Consider the following 12198-nt stretch of genomic DNA (forward strand, 5'->3'; position numbering starts at 1 on the left):
CAGTGCAAGTAAAGCTTCATTTTAAACTTTTTCAAGAAATTCTTTCAAAACATTCAACTGCTAACAAACCCCTCAGATACCCCTGGATTAAAAACTCCAGGTACTCTATGTCTTAGCATCCCTTCTCTTTCAATTGCATATTAACAAAATGAGAGAATCAGAGGGTCTGGGAAAAACAATGAGCATGTTAATTAACCTGTCCTAAACAAGCCAGCTGCAGTTGTTATTCTAATCAGTCCTCATTTTCATCTATAGCACAGCTGAAGGATACCATACATGCCATCTTCAAACTCCAAAGCAGCCCGTTTGATGATCCTCTCCCTCACGTTGTCTCCTTGCTTTTGTTTGGATTTTGAGTCTTCAGGCTTTCGAATTGATAAACGCTGCAAAATAAGAAATAATCATAAGTAAAGAGCAGAATCAGATTCTTGCTTCTCAAGACACAAAAGCCTGATTTGTGATTGCACTGAGATACTTGGTCTGAGAATAAAGTTATTTATTCTACATCTTCTACAAAAACATGACCTTTTATTTTATCCATTCAAGCTTATCTAGGCCAACGCAGTCATCAAATACCACCAACGAAGGCCTTACAGCAAAATGTTATTTTTTTGATCTGTATTGCCAAGCCTGATACATAGACAAGTGGTGAAGAAAGCACCAAGCATTAGTGCAAATACTAGCAAGTCTGAGATTCATTACCCCAGAGACACCTAAATAGATTTGTAAAATGTCAGCTGAAAACACAAATATCTTTCTCTTTCTGCATTCATTCAACTTAATGAGGTATCCTAGATTTATAAGCATAAGACAGACAAACGCATAAGACAGACAAAGATAGTGGAGCTAAGAAACAGAAGTTTTCTAACAAAAATCTCTGTAATCTTCCATACATCTGCCTGAAGTAGTTTCCTGCAATTTTCTGGCCTTAAGCTAATGTTTCACCAATCACATATTGGTGAAAAAGCCATGACATTAAAGAAGTTTGTGACGCCTTTTTTGTAAATTATTGTCTACATAGATTACGTCCTTTGCTCATCTCTCCTATGTATATAAAACTCCTCTGGACAACACCATGTCCTACACCCCCATTTGCCTTCACATCCTCTCCTACTTCAGGCCTACAATTAGCACATCAGGAAAAATTATCCTCTGTTACTTTTCATCATTGCAAAAGAATTTTTGCAGAGTCACCTTCACCCTTAGCAGTGAGAAACCAGTAGTATCAACCCTCCTGAATTTCCCAGCAACTTTCATTTTATGCCTTAGCTATTTTCCCTAGATTTGCTTCATTTGCAGATTATAGAAGAATTAAGAACAATTAAGAATTAAGAACAAAGAGGATTTCTCTGCAGCAAAGAGAAGACTGGATAGAAAGTATGATTTGCACGAGAGGGACCACTTCTGAGCCATATTAGGCGGGAACTGCTATTTAGAGCCAGTAAGAATTATGACAGACTAGGTTCTCTTTATTTCTCTTATTCCTCATGTTCCCTCACCACTTATCATACTCAACACTTCGTACAGCCACTTCATACATAAAATGTAATGGAAGAGTAAATAAATCTGCCATTTCTTTCCTATGCCTCTAGTAATGAGAGGTGCCACTGCCAGAATTACAAAATTGTCACAACCCAAATTAATCTCTGTTACAACTTTGCTTGGCAGTTTATAGTAGCTTTCTTTACCCTCCCTTTATTTTTTTTCTTAAGCATATAGGGAAGGGGGCAGTTGACTAGGCAGGTGTATTCACTTATTTACCCAAGATGCAGTAAAAGCAACAGTTTAATAAATGCAAAAAAGATTTCTGTCACGTAAGGTGAAAAGCTTTTCTGTGAGATAATGCATCCATTCAGAAGAAGGAGATAGACCACTAGTTGCAATCTAACCCGACATGACCAGAGGGGTAAAAAAAAAAGGTTTGACACATCTGTTTACAGTCAATTACTTAACAACATGCAATATGTTTTTGCAGAATGAACAGATGGAAAGAAAAAAAAAGCTTTTTAACTTTAACATTCACAAGAGTTTACCTCACAGAAAAGGCCTTGTATGACTTTCCAGCATTTTGTGACTTGGTTTTAACAATGAAAATTTAACTATTAGAATTCCTTTCTGCACCTTTTTTTTACCCCGAATGTTTTTTTCCTTCTCATATTTCTCCCTCTCCACCAGCTCTTCTGATGACATTTTGAAAAATTCCCCTCCCAAGTATGGAGATACAAGAGAAATACAGAATTTTAAACTGCACTTTAAAAGCATTGTCACATCATCAAAACGAATACAGAGACATAGACTGAGTGAGGTAAAGCCACAGAAACAACAGACAACAATTACATAATCATAATTTTCAGTGGTAGAATATTATTGCTGCAACTTTTAATAGCTACTGACATCTTTTATTTAGACCAGAAAGGCCACTGGCTAAAAAAGTTCCTGATTAAAGAAAAGGAAACAAAAGTTTCCAAGACCTTTGCAGCACAACATAATTCAACACATGGCACAAAAGAGACTGGCCCTATGTGCCCATGTCAAGAGCTTTCCAGTTGAAAAGGCAGCATCTAATCATCAAAGTCAGCTCCTGGTCTAGGTGTTCCCCCTGCTGTGCCTACAGCAAGTGAACTGAGGGAAGAAAGGAGAATGAAGTAGCATTTTCCACCAAATTTTCAGCTGTGGTAAAGCCATCCAGGTCTGAAGGCAGTTGCTCTAAATTATTCAAGGACTGAACCACAGGGTCTGAGGTTTAAGAAACAAGGATAAATTCCCAGATGCCCACATCACCACGTAAATACCTACCTAACCTCCAGTACTTAGTAAAACTTGACAGGTTTTTCTCACACTGTTTTCTCAGTGCTAAGAATCGGTGGGTATGGCAAAAACTCCGCAAATTTTAAATACGCTCCAAACTGAAATACATCATGACCAAGAATCTCAGCTACTTACTTCAATTCTCTTCTCAAACTTCTCTCCTTGTAATAGACGATCGACATAGATTTTGGGAACATGAATGTCTTCTGGGGCAAATGCTCCTATATCAACAATTTCTTCTACCTACAGAAAAAATGGAAAGTGAAAATATTTAGAAAAAAAGTATTCAATTAAAGTGTTTAATAACAATAAAGTTTCAAATATTAAATATACGGTGTATTACATCAAGAAAACTAAGGAACGGGGCAAAATACATATAGCCTTTAAAATAGGTTAATTTAGATGCTTATCTGTCCTCTTCTTTCAAAGGATATTTCTTCATACAAATTGAAAGTAGTTTATGTTTTAACAGCCCAATCTGTATGGCCAACTTGAAGAAATATAACATCTACAGTTACGTCAGAGTTTTTTGCCCAAAAATAATTTTTGTCCAAACAGAGGAAACCAATGTGCTAGTAACAAAATATAAAGCAGAAGTGTGAATTTTGAGGATACAAATATAGAAGCTGGCTCAAAGATTTTCCATAGTGTACTCAAAATAAATAGAAAACATTTGAACTGTAATAATGGATTGCAAGATGAAGATCTAGAAGTCTCTACAGTAAGTGAAACACATTCAGCACAAAATGACACTCATCCACACATAGATTTGAAATGTCACCTATTTGGAGCACCACAGACAATAAGGTTTTCCTTCCTTCAAAGTCTGAGTTCAAGGTGGTCTAGCTAGAGATCCTGCTATAGGCAGCTTCCTGCAGCACAGACCTTCAGTCACGTCTGGTGCTTTCCCTGACAGGTCTGAGGCGCACAGAGCACATCTCACTCTCCCACAAAACAGACACTAATGCTAGTGTTGTACCTGAATCCAACCACAGGGAAAACATGTAATGTTAGAACAAGAGGTCAAAGATAACATATAACAATCTATTCAAAGATTAAAAGAAATTCACTAAGTTTCCAAATTCCTTTATTACCAGGAATTAGTTAAACTTTCCAGAATGTCTGTAGTTTAATAACCCCAAAACAAGACCTAGGGTATGATAAATCAGTAAGGGTACATCACTTAACAGCCATCACCAGTGAAGCAACACTAAAGAGCTTAAAATTCAATTTGACATCCTACTGTTACTGCACAATGTGATCAATATTAAAATCTATAGTATATCTGATAGACAATTACCTTCCTACTGTGCCTTGAATTGTGACAATAAACAAACAAACACACAAACCAATCCACCCTAAGAGCAGTAGAGGGAGAAGAAAAATTAACAAACTAAAGACCAGGGATCAGGTTCAGATGATCCCTTAAAAAAGCCCTGGATTAAAGAGACAGAAAAGATGAGCTTTGAAATCTCTAAGACAAAGGTGCTAAAGGAGGAGGCAATAACAGCCAGAGCAACACCAAACTCAGTGCTCATGCAGAGCAGAATCCCACATCCAGAAAGCCCTTACCCACAAGATAATGAGAGATAATCAAATCAATATTTTGGAAATTCTAATTAGGGCTTTCATGAAAAAATGCTCCACTTGCATCCATCTCACTTCAAGCTTTTTTATTTTATATGTGAATTTTAAGATTAATATGGAGACCAAATCAAACATGGGATAAACTCCTGAAGCACACTGCACTCCTGGTACAGTGATTACTGTCAGAATATGCTCAAAAGGGAGGAGAAGCAGGAGACAAGACTCTTCAACAGAGTCATAGGCGAGCAAGATCATCTGCTACCAGCAGAATTTTCAAATTCATCCTTTCTAGTTAAATTTTTCTTCATTTATCAGGTGGAAAACTAGGCCTGGGGAATACTAATTGGTCCTGATTGGAACTTTCTCACAAAAGAACTACATCTATTTGCTGCAGGAGTTGAGATTATAAAACCAGAATCTTGGCACAATTCAACCAACTCCAATAGAATTATGCTGTTGGAAAACTTGACACACTGTTTCTCTCACCCCACCCCACAGAATACACAGGACAAATAATTGATCCAACAGTAAATTGTTGAATTTTGTTATTAGTCATGCCATTCTGCTAATTGGTTTGTATTTTGTCTCTTTGGACACAGCAGTCAGCATTATAGCTTCTCCTCTAATATTTCCAAACATTATCCTAAATGAACATAACACTGCAAACTGTATTTTGTCCCAGGATTCCAGATAAGCCTAATGATCCCTGAAGACTGCAACACCTTTCTGTGCACAGGCAACCCTCCACTATTCTTACTGGTGTTTTGCAATTTCCATGTTCTACCATTATATGAAATAAGCATCAAATCGAACTAAAATTAAGTAAGTTCAAATACCCCACAGCAATAAAGTGGAATTTTGAAAAGGGATTAAGAATTTGCATGTGATGTATGCAAAAATAACTATTTCCCAGTTCTGCAAGTGAAATTAATCAGCATGTTTATATGGGAAAAGAATAATTCACACAGGGGAAGTACAAATGCCACCTGATTGCTCCAACTCTCTCTCTCAACTCCTCTCACAGGGAACCAGATGATGCTCCAGTTGAGGCACTGTAGTGGGCTGCCCACCATCAGTATTGCCAGAGATGAAGCTGTGCCAACAGAAGAGACACCAGGAAATCTGATGGCTATGGGAATCAGCACCTTAACTTCACCACAGGGCATAACCCAAGTATCTTCCTAGACAAGAATGATAATGCAAAAATAAACAGTCCCATCACTGGGCATATTCACTTCCCTTTCAGGTTTCATATTTCTTTAGGAGTCTTCTCTGGAACACACCTGTAAGCCTAAGCCACAGGGAAACAGGCAGGAGAGGACTCATATTAATAATTAAAAGGATGTGAGTTTTTCTCCTGTTCTGCTCTCCCTTCTGCTCTTTCTTCTCTCTACTCACCTTGCCTCGGGCTTTATTTTGTCATGCGCAGAAGAACCTCTGTAAGCATCAAAAACAGTTACATGGCATCCCACCCAAGAGACACCAACTCTGGGAATGCAGAGAGAGGGAACTAATCAGGGCAGACCACCTCATGCACTTTTTGTAATTAGAAAATCAAAATACTCTGGTACCATTTAGATTGCCTTGGGCACATATGTTCAGTTTAAATCTTAATTTCATCAATGTGCTAAAAGACAGAAAATGTTTACATCTTTGCTACAAAGGCAGAGCTAAAAGGTAACTTCAGGAGACCACGTGAGCTGACTTCTGTCTTCTGGGAAGGCTCTGATATCTGATTTAAAAATCTTTTCATTGTTTCAAGAGTTTCACAGTATTGCTTTTCTTCCTGGGTATAGTGGTTTCTGCAAATCTTCTGTGACTGCTGACAATGGAAGCAGGATGAACAAATGCAGACTTATTCATCTATTCTTCACCTTTATTTCAGAATTTCTGAAAGGTTCTGAATGGACTTCTAGTAAGAAAAATAAAGAACTCTGATTGTTGACCAAAAATAGGTGAGGAAATTACACTGACACAAACTTTCATGCCAAACACTTGATCAAAATAAAAAGGCCTTTGTTTTAAGTATATACCTTTTACCTATTTCTGCAGCCTAATTATGTATGTTATGATATGTGAAACGTTTTCAGCTGTTTTAGTTTTAAATCTCAGTATAAAATTAAGCTATAAGCAGAAATGACAATATAATTCCTTATTACAGGAAAAAAATCAAAAACGTGTGGGTGAGAGAAAGAAAGAGATGGAGGGAGAAACCTATGCATTTGTAAGTAGCTTATTTTTGCACTGACTTTATTAAATCTCTCTATCACTATCTTAATTATTCTAGTTCGATTCAGTTATTAAAACTGAAATAATGAAAATTCCTAGCAGAACTTAAGTAAAATAAAACATTACGACTCTTTAAATGTCCAAAACAACAGGGAAATGAAATGAAATTTAGCCTCATCAGAGCCCTTCTTCAGTTCACTACTGGAAAAGTCATGATGTCACTGCATAATTCAGCATAACATTTATAAAATAATAAGAATTAAAAAATCAAAATACATAATAAGGACTAGGACAATAAATTTTATGTCTCTAGTTCACTCAAGATCACAAAAACCCCATGGTTAATGACAAACAAGAGAGAAAAAAACATTAATCTTAATTGTTTAGACTGAATTTCATAAAAAGCTTTGATGCTGCAAAACAGTGAAATACACATTGAAAACAGTTCACTGGAAACTAAGAACACACTATATGAACTTACTGAGCTATGACAAAGTAAGTTCATATAGTGTGTTCTTAATTTCCAGTGAACTGTTTTCAGTGTGTATTTCACTGTTTTGCAGCATCAAAGCTTTTTATGAAATTCAGGTCAATATTACTCAGTTCTGCCTGTACGCAGGGAGATGAAACAGAGAATCTTCTGAGTTCAATTCTTTCCTTTTCTGACTCTAAGTTCAGCCAGATCACGAAATTTCTACTTCAGTCAAAATCTTGTATTAATGGAATGACAGTCAGTCAACAACCACTTTGAAAATGAGACTTTTACAACTTTAAAATCAAGCAAGTATCAAATAGCCTGAAAAAGGCACATCTTGGTCGATAATCACTATATTATGCTCACATCAGACTTGGAATAAATGCATAAGCATACTGAGGGGCAGGGGAACAGTAAAGATCTGTAATGTTCAAATTTGTTAGAGAACCTTTCACCTAATGTGACTGGTCTAGGTCACACTGAAGGTCCCTCCTTCTTCGCAACAGGAGCTTACAAGGTAGTATGTGGTACTTCTGGTTATATTCTCCCAGCTACTAGCAATGTGCAGTTTAAGGATGTTCTCAGTCAGAGGCTGGACATAGACCACCTTCTTCATAGCTTCTGACGAACCAGGAACGAACAGTTTTCTTTTCCTGGTTTCTAATAGACTGTAACACTTTGTAAACACCACAGAGAAAAACAGTGAGCTGTGTTCTCAGTATGTTGTATCCGATAATTAAGGAGCAAAGCTGACATAAATCTCGTAGGTTTGTCTCCAGGTTCTTTGTCATGTGGATACGCATCCACCTAAATCAGGAGCCCCTGCTAGAATATACTCAATTCACCTTTGTTTTCTCTGTTCTAAATCTCCTTAGTTACCACCTTCACTTCTAGTTGCCTCAGGCCTAAACTCTTCTCCCACACTTCTCTGCACCTGCTCCATGTTTCCTCCAACCACCCCTTTCCATTCCACGCATTTGACATCTTCCTCTGTGCTGTACTGCTGACAGCAGAGGAGAAAACAGACTGCACTAAATTACCTCCTCTAGGTACTCACACACAGTAATTCTGGGATAAACACCGCAAAGGAAAGAGGAAGCATACTTGATTATCTGCAAAAGCTATCCATGTGTAAAGCTGCGTGCATGTATGAAAGAGTAAGAAAAATTTAACCACCAGTCTCTGGAGAGGTTCTCCCATGTACACATCTTCAGAAATTTTTAAGATAGTCACATAATGCACAGCCAGGATACACAACAGTCTTAAGTTTCAAGAACATGTTCAAAGTCAGACAACGCTAACATTTCTCAAAGGAAGTGCCTCCATTAAATTGACCGACTTGCTTGTTTGATGACCTGCAGAAGCAGGTCTATATAATTCTGTAGGCATCAAAAAGTTAAAGTGATGATAGCTGTTTTCTTGCATCCTTTAATTAATTCATTAGGATTTCACACTATTTTTCTATGGTAAAATTACCTGAATTAAAAGCACAAGAGATTGCTTTAATATCCAGCAAACTACCAGTCCCAGTATTACCAACCAAACCAGCCTCCTACAGCAGGCACACCTAAGGAGAAATTCCTTCAGAAACCCTGTGGCTGCTTTCATATAAGCCATCAATGAACTCCTGCTGGTTGTGATCACATTTTGTGACCTGTGCTTTCTTGATTAAATGAGATGATTTCATAGTGCTCAGTGCTTATTTTTACAATGCTCAACTGGATGATAGTAGTGATAACAAAAAAGGCAATATAATTACATTCTCACCTTTTAAGTATAAAGCATCCAATTTGTATTCAATATCTAAGTTCTTAAAAAAAAATAAATGTAAAAATCCATATGGAATATATACGAAATATTTTTCTCAGATCTGGAGATGGCAATTTTGGAAAATCTGTTTTTAGATTACATTATGTAATTATTTTTCAATCAATGAAATAAATAATGGGAGAAGAGCCAGAGGAAAGCAAAAATGTCACAATCAGTGAATGTAGTTTTAATTTTTTAAGGATTAGTTAATGGTAGAAGAACCTGTTTAACATGTACTAGGTACCTCTGCTGAATAAGGTGACTGCTCACACCTCAAATCCTTGCACTCCAGAACAGAATAGCTGCTAACAATATTAACTCTACCAGAATGACTTAATTTAACAGTTTTTTCAAACAAAACATTACGTTGCTTTGAATACATTATTCCTGTACTTTGTTGCTTATTTTCAAATTACATTAGATTGAAAGCCTTTTAATTGATTAGAAAGTAAAAAAAATAAAATTTTTATTGAAATTGTTCACATATTATCACAAATAACTGAACTCTCGCCCCCCAGTAAAAAAATCAACTTTAATCGGAACAAAAGATTTTATTTTCTTACTCATATCAGAGAAATGACGAATGAAAAGAGAATGAAAGAGATCTCCTATCCTACGCATTCAAAGAAATATAACTTAAAGGTCAGGAGATAAATTTAACTTTTACTGCTTTTCAGCTTACTCACTGCTGAAGGGAGAGGTAAAAAAGTAAAATAAAAATAAAAATAAAGAAAAAATTAGAGATTTAATTGTACTATCCAAGAAGGTAGTATTTGTACTTTACAGTCTACATAAGTCCAACTAAAGCACCTTCAAATTCAAGGAATACCTCTATTCTAAGGATCAGACCACAGCATGCTAAGCAGGAGACATACAGCAATCACAGTAAAACAGTAAATTAGCAGCTGTTTTGTAACAAATTATGTTGCTGGTTCTCTCTGCTAAGAAAGAGAAGGCAACAATAAGACATCATCTCAAAACGACACATTCTGTGCACACATGTATTAGTTCTCCTTATTTCAGATGTTCATTTTAGACAACAGTAATTTACAAAGATTTCTGAAAACTACTTTACATGCTACCACTTTCTTCTCAACAAGGCATCGGTGTAGTCCATTTCACCTTCAGAAACGTAGCAGATATCCCAAATATCCAAAACATTCAAGATGATAAAACTTTTCCAGTGTTGAGAAAGAAGGTAGATAGAGTACTTTACAAGGAAAAGCTTGGAAGAAAAAACAACTGCCAGCAGTATGTCATGCCACTTAGACACTTTCAACAGACCACAGGAATGTGGGTATAAAGAGACTGTCAGTAACAAATTTTAAGAAAAATTAAACTTTTCTTGCACTTAATCACTATCCTTCCTGAAAGCTGCCTGGAAAGGAGAGCACTAGGTATGCATGGAAATTAAAAAAAAAAAAAAAAAAAACCACCAAAATTTTATTATGTGCTTCACAGAACCAAAATTATTATTTGATGCTGAAGCTGACAGAAACATAGTTAAAACAGTCCTTCAAATCATAAAAATAGAATTTTTTGCTTATCACAGCCTAATGAGAAAATTCTGATTTCACTAGAAAACAGAAAAATTGTCTTTAGAACATCTAATATTCAAAGTCATAACAAGTACAACCCCTAATCTCGTGATCATACCAAGTTTTCTATTCCGTCTCTGTATTTATAAATCAGGTAGAATAACTGCTGAAGCACATCAAGCCAATACTAATTGGCTAATATTTCCAATAGAACTGTTACACAACTTATTTAAACTGAATTTTAGAGAAACTATTTGTTTGGATTTTTAACCTCTCCCTCTCCAGCCCCCTCAAAATAGGAGTACATTAATGATCCATTTCTTTGCTGTCTCTGATTCCTCTCAATTGATCAAAGAAAAATTCAGCACTCCAAGAAACCTTTACTTTCAGTTAGCAAGTTTGTTCTTCTTGTGTCTGAAAGTCTAGATGATATCTGGGTGGCTAACTTCATATAATTCAGATGGTTCTCCCCTCTCCCTCAAGCCTCCTGCCACACACCTAAATAGGATACATTGGTTAGCTTATGTTCAATCTTGATGAAATCTGACGGAATCCATCACAAACAGCAACTCATTTCTACTTGTACGATGGCTCGATTTAGTCCCTTAAATCTAGAATTTCTTAAAATCCCAAATTAGTTCTAATTTTGAACGATGAAATACATCTATAATTTCTGAAAAACTTAAGACCAAACCCATGTAAAAATAGCTCTTCCCAATGTATGAACACCAGCAGAAACTGAATGCATGATTAGTTCAGGATAATTGAGGGACAGTCTCCTTTGGTGTGAATGGGGGATGCACAGGAGTCTTTTTTAATTGCTGGTGGCAAAGGCAAACACAAACCACATAACCTTTCCTAAATGTCTTTCAGGAGATGATCAGAAACCACAGCATCAAGAATGTGCTGCTGTCCAAGCTAGGAAGCCTGTTTCTCAGCTGGCCCTATCCCTGGATGTTACAAAAGTTACATTTCAAAATACACAGGCTGAAAAACAAAAACAAACAAACAAACAAAAAAATCCAACAGTGCAAAGCAACAGAAACAAAGGTGCTTAAGACCTTACTTAATTCACTTAAAAGACAAGGGAGAATCATGAGACATCAGTATAACTTCCATCAGTCTGGAATTAAAACAGGCAAATATTCTGGCACAAAAATGAAACCGTCTGTTTTGAAAGTACTTGAAAATATTTTCATTTAAAAATTTAGTTTATTTAAAAATCTAATTGCTAGATGAGCTTGTACCACCACTTGCAGCTCTTGATGCTCAGTGTTTGAGAAATGCAGCACTCTAAGGACCCTGAAGGCATAAATGCTCCTTATCTTATTTCTTACATAGCCAATTGGCTACATATCTCCCCCATTTTAATCAGGATTATTCCCTAGCTCTCCTCTTTGCCTTTCTCTGCTTCTTTCAACAAGAAGAAAACTGATAAAATACATTTGACTTATTTCAAAGCTTAACAAAAATAAGGAATGTGCTTGTTGCTCTACAATAAAAAAAACAAAACACCTGTTTAAACTTAAAGTTGTTTTAATAATGTTTAGTTATGGCCATCTCCAGCTGAATCAGAAGTGGCAAATTAAGGATCTCAGTATCTAATTCATGGGAATATCAATGGGAATGCATTTCCACACACTGGACATTATGAGTGTGGGTTATAAAGAAATTTAATAAAATATTTGGGGGGGAGGAAGAAAAACTAGGTGACTGAGAGACAGAGATGGAAAACTACTCTGTTGTCTTCTC

At 36.2% G+C, this 12198-nt stretch overlaps 1 protein-coding gene across 1 annotated transcript in view; it reads right to left on the reverse strand.

Moving 5' to 3' along the window:
• The window catches only part of OXCT1 (3-oxoacid CoA-transferase 1), an 88967-nt gene that overhangs the window by 38634 nt on the left and 38135 nt on the right, over positions 1-12198 (reverse strand). The window contains exons 8-9 of the mRNA XM_027712704.2: positions 2944-3051; positions 272-383 (exon numbers count right to left, since the gene is read on the reverse strand). Coding sequence (XP_027568505.1) covers positions 272-383; positions 2944-3051 — 220 coding nt within the window. The remainder of the gene's footprint in view (positions 1-271; positions 384-2943; positions 3052-12198) is intronic.

Source organism: Pipra filicauda, unplaced genomic scaffold (genome assembly GCF_003945595.2).
Source record: "Pipra filicauda isolate LSUMZ 115617 unplaced genomic scaffold, ASM394559v2 scaffold52_size3558583_pilon, whole genome shotgun sequence".
Taxonomy (NCBI): Eukaryota; Metazoa; Chordata; class Aves; order Passeriformes; family Pipridae; genus Pipra; species Pipra filicauda.